A 25,860-nucleotide genomic window follows, 5' to 3' on the forward strand; every position below is an offset into this window, starting at 1 on the left:
ATTTTGTGATTTCCAGATGTTTCAGATCATTCCAGGCCAAATTAACCACTGTATAAATGTAGACACACAGTTCTTTTGTTTGTCTGTCTGTATAAGAGAGAAATGGAGATTTGTTGTTCTGTGACAGGGACAAACAGCCTGAGGAGGAGTCTCTAGTCAACTGTATAATGAAACACACAAACAAGCAAAGTTGAAACACAGGATGGATAAACACTGAAAATGGAAAGAGAAAGACAAAAACATGGATCACGGGACAGGGCAGGACAACATTATAAGACAAGAATAAGAACAGGAGAAAGAGAGAAGCTGAGCATTGATACATTATTTATAAGCTTAATACTTAATATCTTCAGTTTGGTGTGACGACACGCTACCAAACCAATTTATTTTATGAGAAGGTTTATGCAGTAAAGACACACACACACACACACACACACACACACACACACACACAAAGGCAATCATGATATCTCAAACCCTTCTTAAACCCTTTCAAAATCTGATTTACTGTAAACTATTGTCGTATATCACAGCAGAATTGCAGAGAGTATTTAATTAATTGAAGTTAATCTAACTCACTACATAAACATAAACATTTTATATAGATAATATATTTTTACACTTGCAAACGGGACCACTTTACTCTTTCAAATCAAAACTCTCAAATTTTGTCATATGACACTTATTGTGACAGATAAGTGTCCCAAATAAGTGTGCACTGCGATAAATGTTGTACCAGTATCAAAGTTTCATTACAAAAACATCTACAAATCTGACATTCAATCTTCAATCTCAGGACAACCATCAAAACTCCTAATTAAAAACAATTAATGAGAATGTTGCAGGTCTAGAGTTTAACATGATCTGACTGTAAGCAGAAACTATTTTCAAAACTCTGATCGAAAGGATGAAGGTCATTCAGAAGAAGCGCATCAAAAACTCTCTCAGGTAGGCTACTACTAGTGCTTTGTTATGTTTGAAGTGGTTTGTCTCATAAATACAGCATGTCGTATTTTTAAGTAAAGATGTGTTGATGTAGGATGTTGTCTTACCTCTGTGCGCGCGCACGCAGGACAGCCCGAGCGCGAGCATCAGGATCAATATTCGTTTCATTGTAGTAAAACTCCTCCGGTCTTTCTGTTCTTCCTGATCTTTCTCACACTAACACAACGAGATCAATCAGTTAAACGTAATAGCATATGTGTATCTAAATTAAATAGCAGAATCAACAATAAGAGTCGCTGAAAGATTTCAGGTGAATTCATTTGATGCTCTGTCGCGTGAAAGAGCTCGAGACTCTGAGTCCAGAGAGAGAGAGAGAGAGAGAGAGAGAGAGAGAGAGAGAGAGAGAGAGAGAGAGAGATTTACTCAATAACTAGCCTACTTGACCACCGCTTACAATTGCTAAGTTTCAAATAAAATGCCATTCTCTAAACCGAAACTGTATGGTTGCTGGCACTGGCACCAAATAAATTGTCTGTTAAATATATATAGGCCTATATATTTTTAAGAATTAACTCAGCCTGCAAAAATTGTGAAAATAGTGATATTGTTACTCTGTGAAGGATCTTGAAAAGTCGATGATTGGCTCCACCTGGTGGTCATTTTCGTGAAATACAGTCTGGTACAATTGGGTACAAGTCTGAGTAAACAAGCCTTTGAAATGACCATCAGTCAGATGACAAAGGCATGATCGCGTGAAACAGGTTTTGCAGCAAAGTTGATTATGTTGATAATTTGGAGGCCTGAAAAAACAAACAAACAACAGTCTGGGTCAGAGTTTGCGTGAAGGACCGCACATTTTCCCGTCAAGTTTGCTTTTTATAAATACCAATTATTGCGTAGAGAGCGGCTTACGCCTTCTTTTGTGCGTACGCAACGTTTATAAATGAGGCACCTGAGACCTACACAAACTACCCCTCTGGTCCTCTTCGTTTAGGGGTCACATTGGCTCCTTCGCGGTCAAAAGTGGCCGAAGCCTTAAAATGTAACTTTTTTTTTTTTTTTTTTTTTCAGTGTACCAAAACCAATGTACCATATTTTTGGTCAATAATATTTTTTGATTATTATTTAGAATTTTGAAAGGTTTCTATGGTACTATGCAATAATTATAAAAAAAATTATGAGCATTTTTTCCCATTAGAATTAATATTTTTATTTTTTTATTATTATTATTATTTTTCAATAAATGCAATATTTCACATTAAAATAGAGTGCATGCCTTTAAAATCCATTTTTAAGTGAGAAAAGCGTCATCCAGTGGCGTTAAAAAATAAAAAACGTGTGTAATGTCGTGTAACCACCTGTAGGCTATACTGTAGCTCCCTATATCAATACATAGAGAGGCTTTTTGATTCCCATTGTTTTTTTAGACATGATTTCTCCATTCTATTTTTATTTTTTAATGTATATGTAGACATTCTAAAAGATTACTTTTTGTCAAGATTTAGATATTTTTGTTAGATAAGTTTCAGGTTTTGCATTATGATTACAATCATACAATAACATTTGGTTAGAAAGGGAACACAAAGCAAGCATTTTTGTTACTCAGTATTTGATCATTAAAAAATCTAACAAAATAAGGGATGGATAGTGATAATTCAAAACTCTTTATACAGACATTTTGCAATTAATTGGTATTTTATTCAGTTTAATTCTATAAATGGTAATACAACTTCAGAAGGGAACAGCAATTATGATCAAACAGCAAAAACATACTAAAATAACAAGAGCAAACAATCATTATCAAGCTGTAGGTTAAAAAAGAGGAATAAAAATGTAATAATAAATATTATTTTAACTATATACATACAAACTGTAATTATTTTATGTATTGTTGCATATGCAACAGATATCAGGAACAACTATTAGGCTAAAATAAGAGCAAAGACAATAATTATTTGTGTGTGTGTGAGAGAGAGAGAGAGAGAGAGAGAGAGAGAGAGAGAGAGAGAGAGAGAGAGAGAGAGAGAGAGAGAGAGAGAGAGAGAGAGAGAGAGAGAGAGAGAGAGAGAGAGAGATTGTGTGAGTGTACGCGTGTGTGCATTTGAGCGAGAGAGAGTCTCTTTTGTAGTTTTTCATTTATTGATTTTATTTAGCATATTCTCAAAATTTGCTGTTGCAGACTTGCCAGTTCATTTCTCTGTGTGTGTGTGTTTGTGTGCGTGTGTGTGTGTGTGGGGGGGGGGGTCTTATTTGCACTCTTGATATTTTAGAGTGTCACTCCTTCATTAATGTGCACTTTTTTTCTGCACAGTGGCTGATTTGTAGTTTGCACCACCAAAAGTTTCTCTGAGTTTTCGTATTTTTTCGTATTTCCCATTAATTTCCTATGTCGGTCATTTTTGACTGCGAAGGAGCCAAGTGTGACACTTTTTTTACGACTGTTACAACCCCTTGGCTCAAGGAGTAGCAACATGAATGGAGAGTCCATACAACATAATCAAATTTGCACATATAAGTATTTTAATTATAAAACAGACACAACTACATTTAAAGAAACAGAAAAAAACCCCACAACATCAAGCCTTGGACTGGAGAGGATGAAAAGTCAGCATGTCCACCAAGCCGCGAGACCAGCAGAGACCAAACCCAATTGTTCCCTTTCACCTCCCGAGGGTGAGAAAGCCAAGATGCTGGATGCCTAGCTGGCTAATAACAAGAAGCTTTGAGTGAGACCTAGTAGCAGCTAACGTTACAGTTTTGCTGCTACCCAGCAATTTTACATCAGTGGGAGAGGCAGAATTACTCTTTCTTTTCAATATAACTTAAGTTGCACATTATTTCCAATCAGTTTGGTTTGTTAAAAACATCTTACATTATGATACAGGAAATTGCTGGCTTTATAAGAAAAGATGCCAGACCTTTGTGCAGCCTACGGATGCTCCAATCGCCGTAGTCTCAAAACGAGAGCCCGTGGGATCACCTTTCACCTGTAAGAAATGACAATATTATGATTATATTTGGGATAATCGTTAGTTACTTAGTGGATATATGTACAATACAGGTCCTGTTACACAGGAACAGCGGGGTTATGACATAATAGTATTACAAGATTGTTGTTGACCCAAAGCTTTTTAGAAGTTTGTTTACACAATCGCTGAATGTTTTATTATAATAGTAATATTCATATTATAAAAGTGTGTGTATATATATATATATATATATATATATATCATGTTGCCATTCTGTACACTGAGTTTTAATAGCCTATATATTGATTTAACATAAATACCTTGTGCGTGTGTATATTCATTACACCTGTCTGTTCAATGTTATTTTCATATGGAAGTCCATGGTTATAATTATTCATAAGTATGCAGTGTCATAACTACATCTCTGACGTTTATAACAAACCAAACCGTTTGAAAATCGGTAGAAAATTGAGCAAGTTATGGTTATTTAAAAAGTACATGCACCATTAAAACACAATGTTACGAGTGAGCGAGCTGACTGTGGCAAGATGGCCGCCAGGTGCTGACGTCGACCTCGGCCAGCAGCGCGGACAAGACATCCTTTATGAACTACGAGCACATATGAGTGAAAGATGACCGAGCCAATGAGAGTAGTTGTGGGCGGGGGTGATGCATGTAGCCACGCCCCGAACGCAGCACGAGTGCAGTGCTGAGAGTTTGACCAGTTCAAGCTGAAAATGGTCGTGTCGCTGATGAGGCTGTTTCAAGAGTTTGAATTATGGAGCTTCGTCGACGGATGGCGGACAAAGATATGAAGGAGATGTTTGACTTACAGGAAACAGAGACGCCAAATGCAGGTACATTTTCTGATCGGTTGGTGAATTTCGCAATATCACATTCACATGCCACTCTGTGTTCTCTGATACGGACCAGTATAGTGTTTTATGCCTTGCCCTTGAGAGGCTTTTCACACAGCATAATTTATTTTTTACTCTATATTTTGTAAATAGTATTAATTTAAAGTCATGCAAATATTTCCATTTCGCAAAAGTTTCATAATAGTAAGCAACTAACTGAGCGCAAAGACTAAAATATGCATTTTAATAAAATATTTGTTGTTGAACAACCATATTTGCACAATCTTTTTTTTTTTTTTTGTAATAATAGTTGATAACATTTATGGGATTTTAAAGAGTCTGTTACTTACATGAAAAATAAATGAGAGTCAAATTTTCCTGCAGAACTGGCCTGTTTACACTTAACATTAGATTGAGCTTTATCTACCTATATTTATCTTTATCATCCAACGATTTAAATCATTCTGCCTTACAATTGCCTTACAATACAACTATATGCAGTTTATAGTCCATCATATTAAAACTTTTTGGAACACAAATGTGGAGCATACAATAATATTAATATAAATCAAATAATATTAATTATTATTATTTAGCACATGCATTTATCCAAGTAAACATACAAGTGCTACTAATGTATAATATAATAACCTAATAAAATACTATGTGTTTCTGACATATTTTAATTTTTCCAGATCTGGTGCTTTTAGACATACATTATTTCACACCAACAGAAGCCACAGACTCGAGATGCTGTCCTGTCCACACACTGACTGAATGACCAGACCACCGAGGTCTATCAAAAATATATATAACTTTTTTTTTTTTTTTTTTTTTGACTAGCATACTGAACAAGTCCAAGGTGTGTGTTAAAAACAGAGCAGTGAGCAAACCTTTCATTCAATGCATAGGAATGATTAATACAGACAATACATCTAAATGATTAGTGATGCTCTAAAATTAAAAGTCTTGGCTGCAATGGAAAGTTCTGGGCATTTTATGTTTACAGTGTTGATGTTATTGTCCTGTCTGTAGTTCTGATTCACAGGTTACCGTTGTATCGCAGTTGATATCCAGATTTGGTTGTATTAACAAGGGAATGGCAGACCTGATACTTGATGATCACAAACAAGTTCAGTTCAGTTCAGTTTATTTATAGAGCACATTTAAAAACGGCCACTGGCCGACCAAAGTGCTGTACACATAATAGAAGCTAATAGGAATTAGTTACACAAATAATAATAAACACAGTTTAAAACAGAACAATCATTACAAGCTAAAAGCAACAGAGAATAAATCAGTTTTGAGACATGACTTGGGATCTCAAAAGGGGGGTGGCATGGTCAAATGTCCTCTTTCCCGTCAGGAATCTCGCCGCGTGCCGTTTGGGACTTTGATACACCAAAATAAAGGGAGTTGCAATAGTCCAGGTGCGAGGTAAGAAGAGCATGGATCGCAGTCTCCAACGAGCGCTTGGGAAGATAAGATTTGATTTTTGCTAGAGAGCGAAGATAGAAAAAGCTAGATCCAATGAGAGCACTAATTTGCTTATCGAATTTGAGGGAACTATCTAACATCACACCTAAATTCCGTACTTGCGGAGAGATAAATAGATCTAGAGATCCAAGGTCAAGATCATGTCTTGGCCTGGTTTCTGTAGCCTGACTACATCAGACTTCGTACTTCCGCTCAATTTCAGTTCGCTTCTGTACTCAGTCTGAGATAGCGACCTTTCTCCCCGCTTTCCTCCGGCCTGAAAACAGCCGGCCAATCAACGAACAGAGGGCGGGCTGAGAGCCGTGACGTAGACGCTGATTGTACCGTGGATGCGTAGATTTACTTCACATAATCTGCAAAAGTCGTTCACAGCCATGTTCACTCCGGTATTTCGCTCGATGGTTTTGTATTCGCATCATACATGTGTTTACTGTGGAAGTTAGATGCGGCTGAGCCTGCACATAACACACATCATAACCAAACATTATGTGATTGGCTTACGGGTAACCAATGATTTTAAACTTCAGACAAGCGCCCCCCTGTGAGAAAGAAAACGCTTTTCAATTATACCCTTCCAGACTCTGTCTACGAAGCAAAGCGAAGTAGCAGAGTTTGGTATTACCAGGCTATGGTTTCTGAGGGGTCAAAAACAATAACTTCTGTTTTGTCTGAGTTCAAAAATAGGAATTTTTTGGCAAGCCAAGCTTTTACCTCCTCAAGACATGCTGTCAAACTGTCTAGAGCACTCTTATTTTTCCTAGACAAAGGCATAAATCTGCATGTCATCAGCATAACAGTGAAATGAGACATTGTGTTTCCTAAAAATAGAAACCAGAGGAAGAAGATGTAGGGAGAACAGGACAGGAGCTAAGACAGAACCCTGAGGCACACTGCAAGATAAATTTCGGGGGGAAGAGGAGAAAACGTCTATTAGTTAAAAAAGATTTGAACCAGCTTAAAACCTCGCCCCCTAGGCCAACGCAAGACTCCATCTGAGAAACAAGAATCGTTGACTATCAAAAGCAGAAGACAAATCTAACATGACTAAAATGACGGAATCTCACAAATCTGTACCCATTAGGGGTGGAACGGTTCATGTATTCGTATTGAACCGAAACGTTACGGGCGTCACGGTTCGGTGCATGAATATACACGGAGAATACACGGTATAAAAATAAATAAAACTCGCGTGCAAATTAATTAATGAAATGTGGAACTACTGTTAGATACGCGGGTTCTTTAGGGACACCTAATCTGTAGCTCCGCCTCCGTCTGCGATGTCAAGATTGCAATGCTGGAATATTGTGTGTGTGTGGCGCGGGCGCGATCGAACAGTGGAAACATAAAAACATACTCCGTCATTTTGTTCATACAGGACATCATTCAAACTGCAAAGTGTTTACTTTTGTGTACACTCACAATAAAACACAACATTGTGCTTTTGTCAAACTGTAAACTCTTTTCAAACTGTACAAACAAACCTACAACTGTTACCCAACCAAAATCACACACGCTGTTTAAAAGCAAAAAATATTTCTCAAACCGCAAACCCCAAGTCTGTCAGTGCCATCTTTTGGACATTCATCATATTGCATTGGTTTTAATTTCTTGTCCTCAAACAGAGCACTAATCTGTTTATTTTTAAGTTACATTGATTAAAAAAGAAAATCAAATGTGTTTTTAATGGTAGTATTATTTTATTCAGAAATCAATTATTTATAATTCAGATGAGAATAAAGTTAGTGTTAATTACATTTTTAAGGAAACCAAATATATTGATCTGATTAATTAATTAATTAATTACTTAAAGCAAATTAATTTTAAATTCATTCAGGTACAATTACCAAACATATCTTAAGGTCTTTGTCTTTTTATTAATTTAATTAATAAACTAATTATATAAAACTATTGTACCGAACCGTGATGTCTGAGGGAAGTCTTGGGAAGTCTTATAAGAGTCAAACACATACTTGACCTCTGTTACTTTCTCTTGATCTTTTTAACTGAATCTAAATACCTAATGTGTTTATTTTAGAACAAATGGACGTCCAAGAGCAAAGTCAAGAGCTGAATGAAGTGAAGAAGAACCATGATAATGTCACGAAAAAGAATTTATCACAAAGCAGAAGAACTACAACGACCAACAAGTCTTTCACTTGCTCTGAGTGTGGAAAGGATTTCACACTAAAAGGAAGCTTTAAAAAGCACCAACTAATTCATACTGGCGAGAAGCTTCACACGTGTCCTCAGTGTGGAAAGAGTTTCATGCTAAAAGGCCATCTTAACAGACACATAAGAATCCACACTGGAGAGAAACCTCACGCATGTCTTCAGTGTGGAAAGAGTTTTTCACAAAAGATTAATCTCAGTCGTCATCAGCGCTGTCATGAAAAACCATTCAGCTGTGATCAGTGTGACAAGAAGTTCAGATCCTCATCATATCTCAACAAACACCTGACAGTTCACGCAGTTGAGAGGCCGTACTTGTGTCCAGTGTGTGGAAAGAGTTTTTCACGGCTGGCCAATTGCAAAAAGCACCAGAAGATCCATTCTGTGAAAACTCATGCTTGTGTGGAGTGCGGCAAGACCTTCATCACACTTGAACGTCTCAAAAAGCATCTGAAAAGTCACTCTGAAGAAAGACCGTTCACATGCACTCAGTGTGGATATGGATTCAAAGAGAAAGTCCACCTGAACAAACACATGAGGATTCACACTGGAGAGAAGCCGCACACGTGTCATCAGTGTGGGAAGAGCTTCATACAGTTGTCAGGTCTCCGCTATCATATGCGTCGTCACTCTGGAGAAAAACCATATCATTGTGATCAGTGTGGGAAGAAATTTACATCGTCATCAATTCTAAAAAGCCACTTGATGGTTCATACGGATGAGAAGCTTCATAAGTGCTCTTTGTGTGGAAAGAGTTTTTCACGACAGGACAATTTGAAACAGCACCAAAAAGTACATGATGCTGTACGGGATCACATGTGTTTCGAGTGCGGGAAGAGCTTTATAGCAGCGAGTCATTTGACAAATCACCAAAGAATTCATACTGGAGAAAAACTGTTCAGCTGCTCGCAGTGTGGAAGGAGTTTCACACAAAAAAGCCACTTAAACAAACACTCACGTATTCATAGTGGTGAGGAGCTGCAAACATCGGGTCGCTATCATTGCTCAATTAAATAATATGAGATTCTGTGAATGCAAATGTTTTTAAGTTATTGTTTGAAAAAGTTGAGTTTTCACTCTGTTGTTCAAATAAAGTTGTTTTTACTTTATTGTTCAAATACAGTTGCTATTAAATGTCAAGATTTGTAGAGATGGTTTTCTATCATTTTGGGGAGTGGCAGAAGTATTGCATTACTTTATTCTAACATTTATGTATTTTTATTCTTCCGTTTATTCTACAATTTACTTTAATTGAAAAGCCTTGATGTTAAGAAATCTGTGCACAGACAATTTTAAAACTTTATTTTAGTCTGATAAATAATGATTGATGTGAAGTGAAAACTTCCAAACTTGAAACAAATGAACAAAAAGATGAGCTAAGTAAAGATAGAAATCTTTCATCTTTTTTGAGGAGACAAAGTAATGGGGTTTCAAAAACTTATATTTATCAAATTGAAGAAAGATAGAAAGTGAGAAGATTTGTCTGGGATGTGTAAATCTTTTTAAAGTAATGTCAGTATTATGATTAATCAAAGTGACAAAGGTGAGTCTTGAAAACTGCTGCAAAGATAACTAGTCTAAAGTATAGAGCCTTAGCAAAATAAAAATAAACAAGATAAAAATAAAAAGCCACCTGTGAAAATGTTCAAACAGAAATGCTGCATTAAGCCCCACAGCACTCAGAAAGAAGCCGAAGTCATGGGCATAATATTTCCTATTATCATTTAAGAAAAAGTTAATGCGAAAAAAACAAACAAACAAAAAAGTTAAAGACTTTTTCAAAAAAGTTAAAGACTAAAGACTGCCCTCAGTGTGGAAAGAGTTTTGCAGAGAGGATAAATCTTCATCTGCGCTGTCATGAAAAACCATTCAGCTGTGATCAGTGTGGCAAGAAGTTCAGATCCTCATCATATCTCAACAAACACCTGACAGTTCACACAGTTCACATATTTGTTAGGTGTGACTCATTTATATCTTGCGTCCTCAAAGTCCAAACTCCACAAAAAATATTACACATGCACTACCCTGCGTCTAAAACAACCAGAATCGATTATATACAGAGTATCAAAGGTTTATAATAACCTTAATAAAAACTAAGCCGAATGTACATGTATGTGGCTACTTGAAAGAACGGATGGAGGAGTTTTTTTAATCGATATGTAATCAAATGTTGATCAAGGTGAGTGTTAAGGTCTTGAGACGCTTTATGTGACTTCCGCATTCATATATATATATATATATATATATATTTTTTTTTTTTTTTTTTTTTTTTTTTTACAAAGGACGTAAATAGTTCTTTGACATGTATTTGATAATTTGCGTTTTTTGGTAATTCAAATTAACCTGGTTTGAGTGAAAGCCGAGTCACATGATCCTGTTTCTCTGACACTCAGATCCTTTCAGCTGAATTATTGTTTGTCATTTCCATCCAGAGTCAGTGTTGGAGATCAGATTCTGTTTCAACTGTTCAGCTTCATCATGGATGACACACAGACATCCAGAGATGAAGAGTTTTCTCCAGGATGCAGGTACTTTGAATAAACACTAGATCAAATCACCTTTAATTGACAGAATTGGAAGTCTCCCAAAAACATGTTTGTCTGAGTGTGTGTGTGTAAGTGAGAATTTTATTAAAAACAATAAGACCAGAGCTTAGATGTGCCATATTTATATTATGATGTTTTATATATTAGGTATTCATGTTTTATAGATATTAGGCAGAGAAACACATCTATGAAAGCACTTACTGTGCAGTTTATGTTTTTTGTATCAACAGTGTAAATGAAAAGATCATAAGTGTTTTATATGTATTTTTTTTTTTTTTTTTTTTTTTTTAAATAACTTAATAGTAATACAGTAATTCAAAGGATTCAATTTAATCTCTCTCTGTTATAGTTCAGTTCATCAGAAGAAATCAGATCCAGAGCCCAGCTGTGTGTCTATGAGGAGTGACGGATCTATGGGTGAGCCACTACATTTCAGGTAGGCTATTACATTTCTTTATATTAAATTAAAATTATTCAGTTATAAACAACAATCTGTATGGCCAACAGAATGATAGCAAGCAGATATTGACCACAAAGTAAAATATTGTTTGTTTGTTTGTTTATTATGGTTGTGACCTTTAGCAAGTGCATTGCTAATAAGTTCATTAACAACTGTTGGCAAAATTATTAACCTCTTTAACTCATGTATTAATGTTGTATTCTAATTTTACAGCCATAAAGTCCTCAACAGGTTTAGATCAAATCTGATGAAGAAGTTTGAGTGTCTGTATGAGGGAACAGCAAAGCAGGGAAACCCAACACTCCTGAATGAGATCTACACAGAGCTCTACATCACAGAGAGTGAGAGTGGAGAGATCAGTAATGAACATGAGGTGAGACAGATTGAGACACAATCCAGAAGAGCAGCAACAGAGGACACACCGATCAAATGCAATGACATCTTTAGACCTTTACCTGGACAAGACAAACCCATCAGAACTGTGCTGACAAAGGGAGTCGCTGGCATTGGAAAAACAGTCTCTGTGCAGAAGTTCATCCTGGACTGGGCTGAAGAGAAAGAGAATCAGGACGTCCAGCTCATATTTCCACTTCCGTTCAGAGAGATCAATCTGATGAAGGACAAAACATTCAGTCTTTCAGATCTTCTTCATGTCTTTTTCCCTGAAACTAAAGAAATGGAAATATCCAGTGACAAATCTAAAGTGTTGTTCATCTTTGATGGACTAGACGAGTGTCGTCTTCCCTTACATTTTAAGAGAAATGAGACTCTACGAGATGAAAAAAAAAAAAATCAGTGGACGTGCTGCTGATGAACCTCATTGTGGGGAATCTGCTTCCCTCTGCTCTCATCTGGATCACCTCCAGACCAGCAGCAGCCGATCTCGTCCCCTCTGAGTGTGTCCATCGAGTGACAGAGGTACGAGGCTTCAGTGATCCACAGAAGGAGGAATACTTCAGGAAGAGAGTCAGTGATCAGAGTCTGGCCGACAGGATCATCTCACACCTGAAGTCATCAAGGAGCCTCTACATCATGTGCCACATCCCAGTGTTCTGCTGGATCTCAGCCGCTGTTCTCGAGAAGATGTTGAGCGAAGCAGAGAGTGGAGAGATTCCCGAGACTCTCACTCAAATGTACACACACTTCCTGATCCTTCAGTCCAACATCAAACATGAGAAGGACTATGAGAAGAACATGACAGATGAAGACATGATCCTGAAACTGGGGAAACTGGCTTTTCAGCAGCTTGTGAAAGGCAATGTGATCTTCTATGAGGAAGACCTGAGGGAGTGTGGCATTGATGTGACAGAAGCATCTGTGTACTCAGGATTGTGCACTCAGATCTTCAGAGAGGAGTTTGGCTGGTATCAGGGGAAAGTCTTCTGCTTTGTTCATCTGAGTATTCAGGAACATCTAGCGGCTCTATATGTGCACCTCTCCTGTACAAACAACAACAAATATGTTTGACTCAATCACTAAACAAAGTTTGCTGTCTAAAGTTAAGGACTGGTTTCAACTTAATTCATCAGAACATGTTTCATTATCTGACCTACATCAGAGAGCTGTGAATGAGGCTCTACAGAGTAAAAATGGACATCTGGATCTTTTCCTGCGGTTTCTTCTGGGTCTGTCAGTGGAGTCTCAGCAGATTCTCCTACAAAGACTAATGAAACGGACAAGCAGATCTGACAGCAATGAGGAAACAGTTGAGTACATCAAGAAGAAGATCAGGACCATTGACTCTCCAGAGAAATCCATCAATCTGTTCCACTGTCTGAATGAACTGGGTGATCATTCACTAGTGGAGGAAATACAACAGTATCTGAAATCTGGAAGAATAAAGGAAGCCAAACTCTCTTCATCTCAGTGGTCAGCTGTAGTCTTTGTGTTGTTGACATCAGAGGAGAAGCTGGATGAGTTTGATATTAATGATTTTGTTGTAAGAGACAATAAAACTGAAAAACTAAATGTTCTTCAGAAGCTGCTTCCTGTGATTAAAGAATCCAGATCAGTTCAGTAAGTACATGTATCACTCAGAGCAATCAGTTCAATGTTAAAACATTAGAAAAACAAAAGTTCATAAATCTTCAGTGCTGCAGATGTTGTCTAGAGTTCTGTGGTCACTATTTTGATGTGTTTCCCAAATCGTGAGAATGTAAAATTCCTTTAGACATTCACAAAGTCAGAAAATTTGTGTATGAATAAATAATCAAATGTTCTTGCATATAAAGAGGGAATTTAAATATTTGAATTTAAAAAAAAAAAAAATTACATAAAAGAAATGAAGACCAACCAAACAACTGGAGAAACAGCTCATTTATCTAGTAGCTCAAATCTCCTAAAAACATTTGATGTATGGTTAACATAGCAGAGCCATATTTAAATTTTACTATCAGACAATTAAACATATACTTGATGTTTAGCTTAAAGTTTACTAAACCTTTTGCAAAAGATTGACAATTAAGAATCAAATCACTGAGTATCAGAAATTTGTGAGATGCAGAAATGAGTGCAGATGTAATGTGTAGCAACGGCTCCACCATAACAAGAATAGCAATGTACAATGAGACATTTAAGATTATTTACAAGTCATTGCTTTTACTAATATTTGGAATGGAATATCAAAAATATATTGATATGAATCTTTTTCTATTAATCTATTAGTCTGCATTTACATGTGCGTATCTATTTTGACATGCCGTTTTGCAGCGTGTAATTGGCCATCGGTTCTCTCAGCAGCAGAAAAACAAAACTTTCATTCAATGGATTATGTATAGCCTAGGATTTGCGAATATGCCGAAATCAGCACTGAACAAAAACTCCAGTGTTTTAAACAGTGAGTGGATTCTGACTAAATGAAACACCTGATTGGCCATTGCGTTCAAGAGATCAGCAAACATGTCTGTGATTGGCTACATTTGTCACTGTTGCAAAAACATGTTGTAAATAAAAACATTTGACCATGAACCTTGGATAAGAATTTGACATTGTTAAATAATATTGGAATTAAATTTTTTTGGAAAGCTATTTGATGGTGTTTAAATTATGCTATTTGATTTTCATCTCTCTACAGGTTGTGGGATTGTGGCGTCACAGATGAAGGTTTTGCTGTTCTGACTTCAGCTCTGAGATCAAACCCTGAACACCTGAGAAAACTGAATCTGTCTGGGAATAAAATAGGAAAATCAGTGAATCTGCTGTCTGATGTACTACAGAATCCTCACTGTAAACTGGAGAGACTGTGGTAAGATCATATTTGACTCTCACACATGAATCACAATGTAAAGTATATTTGAAGTGTTCAGCCTCTTTCTACTGCTGTGAGTTCAGATTATTGAGCTGTAAATGATTGAACACATGAGCTGATCCTCAGTAACATGATACTGCAGGACTGAGAGTCACACTGAAATACACACTTTCACACACAATCAACATTTCAGTCTCTTGACTTTAAACAGACTCGAGCTCAACACAGTCAGAACTGAGAAATGAAGAACATGCTGGATTCATTCTTACTGTTAATTATATTCATCTTTCTGCATTGACTTACTAAAGTGTTGTTTTTAATTTTGTAAAATCACACACACACACACACTCAGTCTGGTTCGTTATCTTTTTTGGGGAATCTCCATAGATGTAATGGGTTTTATACTGTCCAAACTGTATTCTCTCTCCCCTTACACTAACACTACCCCTGAACCAACCCATCACACAAAACTTTCTACATTTTCAAAAAAACTAATTCTGTATGATTTATAAGCTTGTGTACCTCAATTAAGGTCCCCACAGTGACACGAGTCCCCATGAGTATGTGTGCACTCAGGTTTAAGTCCCCAACAGGATAGAAAAATACACACACACACACCCACACACACACTAATTGATACTCCATACATATTGCATTGTACAGATCTAAGTGTCATGAAACTGCTCCGAGACTCAAAGGGGAGATCCAAATACAGCTTTTATTAAGAGGCAATCCAGACAAGTAATCCAATAAACAGGCAATGGGTCAAAACACAGGTAGGTAGTGATGTTACGTCTGACACCGACGCTCCGAAGCTTGCTTCAAACTCGAACGGTCCTTGCAATGAACCACTGCTTCGGAGCTTGTATCATTACATCACTAGTCACGTGAAAATGACTTCTGAAGCAAACACACTGGTTCACTCCTGTAGTGAACCACCTGACTGCTTTGACAGCCCAATCCAGTGTTGACAGGTTTGAAACCTGGCGGCTGTATTTCTTATAAAAGTGAAGCCAAACCATGGCAACACAGTGGGTTGTAGTATTCGGTGTCTCTAAAGCTGGTGAAATTGTTTTAAAAAAAAGAAATCGCCTTTCACCAAAGACTGTGGAGAAAATAATATTTCTGAATAAAAACCATACCATTTAATTGAACACTTTGTCTAAGCCTTCTGCATGTACCCAAAGCACACCCTCTGCCACATTTCTTTTTAAATTAGCATTATTAATTAGAGAACATATGAACATTGTTACATAAAAACATGCATCAAAGACAGAAACTTCAAAAACCCTCAGCTACATTATACAAGTACAACCAGTTACACAAGCACATCGTTTTCAACATACAAAAATATCAGTCCCACCAGTTAACAAGTTATAGAGTTCTGCTTCCCACAGCTAAACAAGATAAAGCTTTCACACATGATACTGCCCTAAAAAAAGCTATAGAAACCATTACAGAAATTCTATTGGATTTAATGGTTTTCATGGGAATTTTATTGGTTGTAATGGGAATTATAGTGGTCTCTGTGGGTCTCTACTGATATGTGTTGGGTTCTATTGGTGGGGGCATTAAATCCTAATGGAATATGTCCCAAACACACTACAAAAAATAATTCTGCAGTGGTTTAAATGGTAAAAGACAATGGTTCCTATTGGTATTTTAATAGAAATCATTAGAATTTCTGTGATGGTTTCCAACTTTTTTAAGCTGGTCTGATCTTCTGTCCTTGTCTAAAGAAATAATTACACACACACACATCATGCTTAATGTTTTATTATCAAGGTGTACACATGAAATTCATCAGTATCTGTAAAATTCACCTACATAAATGAGTTTCACAGCACTAACACTGTTTTTTTTATTTATTTATTTATTTTTTATTATGCTTGCAAACAATAGAGATGACAAACATGGTATACAATTTTGTATCAGAATTACAAAAATGTAAATACAAAATATAGTAATAATGTACAATGTCATCTGAACATACAAATTATCATAAAATAACTAAGACAAATAAAAATAACGAGAAATGAAGAAGGAAAAAAAAAAGAAAAAAAGAATCATGAGGGTAAGACATCTTATACATCATTTAGTGTATACAAATTAAAATCATTACAATTTGAAATAGTTTTAATAGCTTTCTTATTTTCTGAGGATGAAATAGTGTTAAGGTACATTTTAAATTCTTTCAAAAAAACAATAAAAATTGGTTTGTTATTGGTGAATTTACACTTATGAATGTAGAATTTGGCAATAAAATAAAATAAATTAATAACAAAGCAGGCTTTTTTTTATTGGGGTCAGACTCAAAATATCCAAAAATAATGTCTTTAAAGGTTACTGATATATCTTGCTGGATATTATCTTTAATAAATATTTCAATATTTTTCCATAGTTGTTCAGTATAGAAACAAGACCAAAATAAATGATAAATAGTTTCTGTGTGAACTTGGCAAAATGAGCATTTTGTGTCAGTATTACTTTTATATTTAATCATAAAATATTTAACAGGGTAGAATTTATTTATTATTTTAAAGGACACTTCTTTTACTTTATTAGTTAGAAAATATTTCTGTTGTAAGGACCAAATCTTTTTCCAATTTAAGTTTTTAAATAAATTACTCCAATAAGAGATTGCAGGAGAAACAGAAATTATATTTTCAAGAAAAAGGGATCTAACTTTATTATTTCTTTATTTTTTTCCTGAAAAACATATTTTACCTATTGGAGTTTCGGTTGGCTCAGGAAAAGCACTAACACTGTTTCAGCTTTGATTGCCTCGGTAAACACGTAATAAATGGGGCGTTAACATATAAGCCTACTTGCATTTTATGGTTGTCAGCTTTGTTGCATTACATTTACTTCACCAGGAGATGGTGCTGCAATTTCTATCTGAATGAAGCTTCGAGTAATGAACCATTTTCGAAACAATTGTAACAGAAAGCAAAGAGATAATACGGTAGTCTGGTGTGGAGTGTCCTCTGGTGGCTCTCAAGGGCACTCCAGCTGGTGACCGTTACACTAAGTAAAACTAACCTATGTAGTGAATAGTGTAATTTATTAATGCAGATTTAGCATAAGACTGACTTTTAATATAGTGCAAATAAGAGATTTTTTTTTCCTGATTGAATGATACTTTAGATGTTTTATGTTCATGTTTTGTGACATTTTAGATCTCAATCTAATGATCCATCAAACATATTAATTTGTGCTTTAAGTTTGAACTTTCTCTTTAATAATGGATTCACTGCTAAACTGATCTGATCTGAGAGTGAAGAGTGTGTCATTGTTCTCTACAGGTTGTATGATTGTGGTGTCACAGATGAAGGTTTTGCTGCTCTGACTTCAGCTCTGAGATCAAACCCTGAACACCTGAGAGCACTGAGTCTGTCTGGGAATAAAATAGGAAAATCAGTGAATCTGCTGTCTGATGTACTACAGAATCCTCACTGTAAACTGGAGAAACTGAGGTAAGATCATATTTGACTCTCACACATGAATCACAATGTAAAGTATATTTGAAGTGTTCAGCCTCTTTCTGCTGCTGTGAGTTCAGATTATTGAGCTGTAAATGATTGAACACATGAGCTGATCCTCAGTAACATGATACTGCAGGACTGAGAGTCACACTGAAATACACACTTTCACACACAATCAACATTTCAATCTCTTGACTTTAAACAGACTCGAGCTCAACACAGTCAGAACTGAGAAATGAAGAACATGCTGGATTAATTCTAACTGTTAATTATGTTCATTTTTCTGTATTGACACTTTCTAAAATGTTTTTAAACGTGTTTGTAAAACACACACACACACACAAATTGATACTCCACACAGATCTAAGTAACATAGTAAAACTAAACTATGTAGTGAATAGTGTAATTTATTAAAACAGATTTTGCACAAGACAGACATTTAATATATAGTGCAAATAAGAGATTATTTTTCCTGATTGAATCATAATTTTGATGATCAGGTGAGCAGTAAATATGTTCATGTTTTGTGACATTTTAGATGTCAATCTAATGATCCATCAAACATATTAATTTGTGCTTTAAGTTTGAACTTTCTCTTTAATAATGGATTCACTGCCGCAAATCAAACAGAAAGTAAGTCGCAGATGCTCAAAACGCAATCATCTTCATTGAAAGTACTGAGACTTTATCTTTCCAGTTGCTGATGCCGCTCTTTATTGTGGTCTTTAATCTTGATTAGCTGATGATAAATAAAATGCAGCTCATATCTGTTGCTTTCACTGAACTGAACTTCATTTAATTAGTATATAGCGCTGGAATTTGTTACATTCGTTTTATGGAGACACATTCATGTGGGCAAGTGTAAATGGAACCATTTTAACAAATCAGATCGCTATCCGATCAGTAAAAACACATGATATGTCCAGGTGTAAACAGGCCCCAAAAAATGGCAGTTTTAACAGGGAGCCTTAGTGTCGTACCTTCAAAAAAGAGCGTAGGTGGTGCTCCAGACCCTCCTCATGACACTGACACACTATGTGAATAATTACACTGTCAAACAAAGGCACATTAGTAATGTCAAAATGAGGAAGCATTCCTACACCTACACACATTTCTACAACACGTTTTGTAAGAAGGATGGATGATGTATCGACTCATTATTTAAATTTTGAACAAACAAAAAAAAGTTACATAGTGGTCAGCAATTTTTAACAAATCATCCTTTCTGCACTTGTCAAATGTGTCCAAAGTTGGTTTACCAATAAATGACTGTAAATCAAATGTACTCATGATTTCTACACTAACGCCACTGTCACTATCACCGTTGGTAATGTACACAAGCGTTTCCTTTTTGTTACCGAAAAATCCAGCATAAAGATATACACACACAATAAATATAAATAACCGGGAAGAATCCAATTGTTTATCCCGGAAGAGCCCCCATATGTTACGTCCCTTTTTGTTGTTTAGATAGGGGTAAGGGAATATAACATTTAAATAAAGATGTGCGTATAACTTATGAAGGACCAGGCAATAAAAGGAAAAAGATCGACTCAAAAAAACTCCGCTCAAAAGTATTTATTTTACAGAACCCAAAAAGTGAACGAAATGAAGAGAAAATAATATTTACAATATTTACAAACAATGAGAAAAAAAAAAACGATAATTAACAATACTAAAAAAAACAAACAAAAAGGTGGGAAGGCGAGCTCGAGAGATGCCAAATGAAATAAATAAATAAAACAGAACAAGCTACCTAGAAGATCAATGCAACTAAACTAACTACCAAACGAAAAATGTAGAAAAGAAAAAGTCTTCGGCGTCAAGACGCCCTAACAAAGCTACACTGTCTACCATATAACAAAACTTACAGGGTGTGGCACTCTCCTAAAACTAGTGTGTCTAATACAATTCAAACTTGTCCTACGTGGTGCGCAATGTATGTCGCGCGACTTACTAACCTGCTCCCTCCTTCCCAGCCTCACATGCAACGTGATGACTGAACAAGGATGAACAGTAAAACAAAAACACTTCACAACCACTATGACAATTTGATTAATGCAAAACGATAAACACACAGAAAACAACAGCGAGCCAAACAAATGCAAAATCAAAGTGAGCCAAAAAGCTGGGGACGTGGAAGAGATACGGGTATTTGAAGAAGGTGGAAGAATGTGATTGGATGGGTGAACCGAGACGTCATCATCCTGCAGGAAAACTGACAGGCTGTAGATTGATCCAATAGTATCTGAAACACACACACACCCACACACACCACCGCAACAACAACAACAACAACAACAAACTACCCACATATCCCTATTTCAACACTCTAAATACGTACATGTACGTAACACTAGGCCTGTTTACATACAAAACAGTAATGCAGCTGGTGTCTTTCTGAGAAGACTAATAAGGTAGTAAATCACCGTGTGGAGTTGACAGCAATGTCTTGACCCTGTTTGTTTGCCATAGTGAGGACTCCAAAGAGCTGAACGAGCACCGTAGGGAGGAACTTGATGATGACCTGAGTCCTCCACCGCAAGTAGGCACTTGGAGAGGAGACAGGAAATTAAAAGATTACAAAGTACACTGACATCCAAGGGTTTGGGATCTGTAAGATTTTCATCTTTTTTCTAAGAGATTAATACTTTTTTTAGAGCAAAGATGCATTCAAAACGTGATAAATCCATTTTGATTAATTTGAGTAAAGAAAACACATTTTTACTCAAATTAATCAAAATGGATTTATCACATTTTGGAACCAAACTATAATATTCAGAAGTAAACAGTGTAGCTTTGTCAGAATGTTTATTTTTAAACCACAACCTTCTTGGGGATTCTTTGACCGATACAACCCTCTAATGTCAGATTGTTTATTTTTAAACCACAACCTTTTAAAAATGATATATTTAACGATATCTTTAGCATTTCTCATCCAAACAACGTCAAACTTGGCACTGCACTTACTCGTGACCGTAGCGAGACACCTGTCAAGTTTGAAATCCATCGGACTAACGGTTCGAGAGATATGTGGTTAACAGACACACAGACAGACAGACACACAGACAGACAGACACACACACAGACAGACAGACGTTTCTGTATAGAGAGAAAATCAGATCGCTATCCGATCAGTAAAAACACATGATATGTCCAGGTGTAAACAGGCCCCAAAAAATGGCAGTTTTAACAGGGAGCCTTAGTGTCGTACCTTCAAAAAAGAGCGTAGGTGGTGCTCCAGACCCTCCTCATGACACTGACACACTATGTGAATGATTACACTGTCAAACAAAGGCACATTAGTAATGTCAAAATGAGGAAGCATTCCTACACCTACACACATTTCTACAACACGTTTTGTAAGAAGGATGGATGATGTATCGACTCATTATTTAAATTTTGAACAAACAAAAAAAAGTTACATAGTGTACCTAGGCCTGTTTACATACAAAACAGTAATGCAGCTGGTGTCTTTCTGAGAAGACTAATAAGGTAGTAAATCACCGTGTGGAGTTGACAGCAATGTCTTGACCCTGTTTGTTTGCCATAGTGAGGACTCCAAAGAGCTGAACGAGCACCGTAGGGAGGAACTTGATGATGACCTGAGTCCTCCACCGCATGTAGGCACTTGGAGAGGAGACAGGAAATTAAAAGATTACAAAGTACACTGACATCCAAGGGTTTGGGATCTGTAAGATTTTCATCTTTTTTCTAAGAGATTAATACTTTTTTTAGAGCAAAGATGCATTCAATTGATCAGAAGTGACAGTAAAGACACTTATTTTGCTACAGAAGATTTCCATTTCAAATAAAATGCTGTTCTTTTGAAATTTCTATTCATCAAAGATGAAATTTTCACAAAAATGTTGAGCAGCACAACTGTTTTCAACATTGATAATAATGAGAAATGTTTCTTGAGCATCAAATCAGCATATTAGGATGATTTCTGAAGGATCACGTGACACTGAAGACTGGAGCAATGATGCTGAAAATTCAGCTTTGCATCACATGAATAAATATCATTTTAAAATGTATTAAAATAAAAAAACAGTTATTTAAATTGTGATAATACTTCAGAATATTAAGGTCTTCAATGCATTTTTGATCAAATAAGCCGCCTTGGTGAGCATAAGAGACTTCTTCTTTTAAATAAAAATATAAAAAATCTTACCAACTCTAAATTTTTCAGTTATTTCCTAAATTAGTTCCAAAGAAAAGCTCAGAGAAATCATGTGGGTGAGGTTTAACTTAAATGCATGTCCTATGTTGTTTAAAATGTTTTAAAAGTCCATAATATTGGGTTTGACTCCAATTAAATGATGACATTGAATTTTCCCTTGTTCTCACCTTTAGGTACTTGACGAGTTCAGCGGGATTGCCCTGTGATGCTGACCTCATCAGCTGGCAATGCTGGAAGAAATTGTGGAGGTGCAAATCCTGGATGGGGTGGAATTTACTAGATTTAACACTTATTTTACATAACACTTCATTATTCTCTGTTCAGTACAATGGATTGAAATTAGCTGAACAATCCTTAGATCAGATCAACATAACTGAGTGTAAATTGTTGATGCACTTTGAATTTGGTGTGTTTGAGTGCTCATTGCCATCGAAATATAATCATTTACGTGAGGAGATTAAGAAGATGAGGCACGCGGGAGGAGGAAAAATGCCGACTGTAGCTTGTTCTCACACGACAGCATCAAACTTCTGTCACGCTGACACGTTAACCCCAGGGGATCTTTAAAAAAACTTTCAATTCTTGTACTCAAAGTCAACGAAAACCGAGCAGGACCAATTGCATTTTTGGGGAAAAATAATCCGTTTTATTGAAAATCAAAATCTGGATTTGAATTTTTTATGTTATTATAACCTAAATATGCTATGTGAAAGTTTGAAACAGAAAATAGTGGTTTTCATCTTGCCACTTTCTAGGTAAAGAAAACACATTTTTTACTCAAATTAATCAAAATGGATTTATCACATTTTGGAACCAAACTATAATATTCAGAAGTAAACAGTGTAGCTGACTGAGTGTTTATGCCAGAATGTTTATTTTTAAACCATAACCTTCTTGGGGCTTCTTTGACCAATACAACAATCTTAATGCCAGAATGTTTATTTTTAAACCACAGCCCTCTAAGTGCTTCTTTTACAGATATATTTAACAATATCTTTTGCATTTCTAATCCAAACAACGTCAAACTTGGCACTGCACTTACTCGTGCCCATAGCAAGACACTTGTCGAGGTTGAAATCCATCGGACTAACTGTTCGAGAGATATGCGAATAACAGACACACACACATTTCTGCAATTTATAGATACAGGCCTAGGTGAGATCACTAGTGACATCATCACAGCTGAGAAAAATTTGAATGTTGACAGTTGCTATAGCGAACACTGTTTGACTATCTGCATTACTCAGCAAAGTTTGTTTGCTTCATTCGCAAAATTTGATCAGCTTGAAAGAAAAATATATTCTGCTCTCAAAAAACACATAGCCATGCTATTCACAGTGAGTCTGCTGTTTGTGTACTTCAAAAACAAGAAGAAAAAACTGATGGCAACGAAGGGACAAGAACAGCTTTCCAAAAAAGATCAAGGTAAGCACATTGGCATTGTACCATCTCCATATATCTGAGCATATATTAAATCAAGTAAATCAAAACTAGTAAATCAAGTAAATGATAATTTATGCAGTAAATGATCTCCATCAACTGTGTTTTGATGAGTGCACAATTGAAATGTTTTGTTTTGTGTTATTTGCTGCTCTAGGGATAGGCCTTAACGCCATTCTTGATGAGGAGGAAGATGCTTTGTTCAGGGCGAGCCCAGCTTTAAAAGGTGATACACTTCATCAAAATCCTTTAACTTCTGGTTTATGTTGTATAATTATAAAAGGGTGATCTTGGCATTTAAAAATAGCTGAATTATCAATCAAACAAATATGAGGGTCATTGACAAATTAAGCTTTAAAAAGGTGGTTTTTTTAAAAAATCTTTTCAAAACTGATATAATGCTGTAAATGATCTCCATCAACTGTGTTTTGATGAGTGCACAATTGAAATGTTTTGTTTTGTGTTATTTGCTGCTCTAGGGATCGGCCTTAACGCCATTCTTGATGAGGAGGAAGATGCTTTGTTCAGGGCGAGCCCAGCTTTAAAAGGTGATACACTTCATCAAAATCCTTTAACTTCTGGTTTATGTTGTATAATTATAAAAGGGTGATCTTGGCATTTAAAAATAGCTGAATTATCAATCAAACAAACATGAGGGTCATTGACAAATTAAGCTTTAAAAAGGTGTTTTTTAAAAAAATCTTTTCAAAACTGATATAATGCAGTAAATGATCTCCATCAACTGTGTTTTGATGAGTGCACAATTGAAATGTTTTGTTTTGTGTTATTTGCTGCTCTAGGGATCGGCCTTAACGCCATTCTTGATGAGGAGGAAGATGCTTTGTTCAGGGCGAGCCCAGCTTTAAAAGGTGATACACTTCATCAAAATCCTTTAACTTCTGGTTTATGTTGTATAATTATAAAAGGGTGATCTTGGCATTTAAAAATAGCTGAATTATCAATCAAACAAATATGAGGGTCATTGACAAATTAAGCTTTAAAAAGGTGTTTTTTTTAAAAATCTTTTCAAAACTGATATAATGCATATTTTGAGTCATTAACAATGTGTTTAAACAAGTTTCTGTTGTTAAATAACATTTCAATGTGTACATTTTTAGCCTAAGTATAGCTTTAGGAGGCAGAAACAGCAGTTTCCATGGTAACGGCTGTACACAAAGCAGCGCAACGCTCATAAACGCTGCTTTATCAGGAATGATAAAGATAGATTTAATGCAAATAACATTGAAACTTTTCTAAAGACAGTCAGTTCCCTTCAAAGATACATTCATATAAAAAAACACGCCGGGTTTTGACTTCGAAACGTGCAGTGCTGCTCATGTTTATTCAAGGATGTTCCAAAAAAAAACTAAAAAAGGGGGTAATAAATGTGCCTACAATGGTCATGCACGCGCATTAGCGAATGGTGATCACAAGCTCCTCATCAATAACGATCATATTGGAGAGCTAAGTTATTAAATATGCGAAAAAGACTGCAGACTTTAGACACATCTTGGAAAAGTTAAGAACATAACATACAAATTGTCCCCTTGTAATCTGCTATTGGTGAGTAACTGTTATCTAACGTAGGCTAACGTTACCCTGATCTTTTTGAAGATTCACTCACGTTATCTAAACACCAAATAATATAGATTTTAATATTCTTGCACTTTGTTCGCCCTAGCTAGCCTGGTGATGAAAAAATAAAGATAAAACATTGTTTAAGATCTAAACGCACAGATTAATGCGTTAAACAAGCGTATTTGACCGTTATTGCATCTCTTCTGCTTTTACAGTTTTAAAATGCCCTGTCAAGTTAAAAGTTCAACTTTTGAAAACACGTCTCGACACCCGCGCTTTTTTCCATTTTGTTTGCGTTTTAAAAGCATAATCGCATTCCTTACTTTAGATTACTGCTGTTTTATAGGCCTCACTATCTGTTATAATATAATAAGGCTATGTCTATGGGACTGCAAGTGACTGTGTAGGAACTAATTAATTACATGCTTGATTAGTGATATTAAAGTGTACTTTATTTGTGTTACAAGTACATTACAAATTCATT

At 35.9% G+C, this 25,860-nt stretch overlaps 3 protein-coding genes and 1 pseudogene across 5 annotated transcripts in view; 2 read left to right on the forward strand and 2 right to left on the reverse strand.

The window, feature by feature from the left end:
- The window catches only part of clstn2b (calsyntenin 2b), a 63,363-nt gene extending 62,063 nt beyond the window's left edge, over window positions 1-1,300 (reverse strand). The window contains exon 1 of the mRNA XM_079886746.1: window positions 1,053-1,300. Coding sequence (XP_079742872.1) covers window positions 1,053-1,113 — 61 coding nt within the window. The 5' untranslated portion in view covers window positions 1,114-1,300. The remainder of the gene's footprint in view (window positions 1-1,052) is intronic.
- A 3,273-nt stretch (window positions 1,301-4,573) lies between these two features.
- Window positions 4,574-9,586, forward strand: LOC307167601 (uncharacterized protein). Its single transcript, XM_079886833.1, has 2 exons — window positions 4,574-4,771; window positions 8,304-9,586. The coding sequence occupies exons 1-2, from the start codon at window positions 4,693-4,695 to the stop codon at window positions 9,452-9,454; spliced, it is 1,230 nt and encodes a 409-aa protein (XP_079742959.1). The 5' UTR covers window positions 4,574-4,692; the 3' UTR covers window positions 9,455-9,586.
- Window positions 9,587-10,875: 1,289 nt separating this feature from the next.
- LOC307167282 (protein NLRC3-like) lies at window positions 10,876-18,170 on the forward strand (annotated as a pseudogene). Its single transcript, XR_013824089.1, has 5 exons — window positions 10,876-10,965; window positions 11,333-11,419; window positions 11,657-13,459; window positions 14,517-14,687; window positions 17,996-18,170. The product of XR_013824089.1 is annotated as a protein NLRC3-like (transcript).
- Window positions 18,171-19,711: 1,541 nt separating this feature from the next.
- LOC307167638 (dedicator of cytokinesis protein 11-like) lies at window positions 19,712-22,746 on the reverse strand. Of its 2 annotated transcripts, XM_079886898.1 has the most exons (4): window positions 22,572-22,746; window positions 21,683-21,805; window positions 21,390-21,459; window positions 19,712-20,727 (listed from the first exon to the last, which is right to left on the reverse strand). In XM_079886898.1, exons 1-4 carry the CDS (start codon window positions 22,574-22,576, stop codon window positions 20,542-20,544), a joined length of 384 nt encoding a protein of 127 aa, XP_079743024.1. In that variant the 5' UTR covers window positions 22,577-22,746; the 3' UTR covers window positions 19,712-20,541. The 2 variants fall into 2 exon arrangements, 1 of the variants encoding a protein (XP_079743024.1); XR_013822825.1 differs by lacking the exons at window positions 19,712-20,727; window positions 21,390-21,459 and having other exon boundaries at window positions 21,678-21,805; window positions 22,526-22,746.
- Between the last annotated feature and the right edge of the window lie 3,114 nt (window positions 22,747-25,860).

This window comes from Squalius cephalus, assembly GCF_949319135.1.
Source record: "Squalius cephalus genome assembly, chromosome: 11".
In the NCBI taxonomy this organism is placed as follows: domain Eukaryota; kingdom Metazoa; phylum Chordata; class Actinopteri; order Cypriniformes; family Leuciscidae; genus Squalius; species Squalius cephalus.

What these genes read in the sequence shown, in the direction of transcription:
- LOC307167601 (XM_079886833.1), top strand. Translation starts at nt 4,693, where the DNA reads ATGGAGCTTCGTCGACGGATGGCGGACAAAGATATGAAGGAGATGTTT. An exon ending in AACAGAGACGCCAAATGCAG is followed by an intron (nt 4,772 to 8,303) that starts GTACATTTTCTG and finishes TGTTTATTTTAG; the next exon opens with AACAAATGGACGTCCAAGAG.
- LOC307167638 (XM_079886898.1), bottom strand. An exon ending in ATTGCTGTCAACTCCACACG is followed by an intron (nt 21,460 to 21,682) that starts GTGATTTACTAC and finishes TTTGTTTGACAG; the next exon opens with TGTAATCATTCACATAGTGT. An exon ending in ACCTACGCTCTTTTTTGAAG is followed by an intron (nt 20,728 to 21,389) that starts GTACGACACTAA and finishes CTCCTCTCCAAG; the next exon opens with TGCCTACTTGCGGTGGAGGA.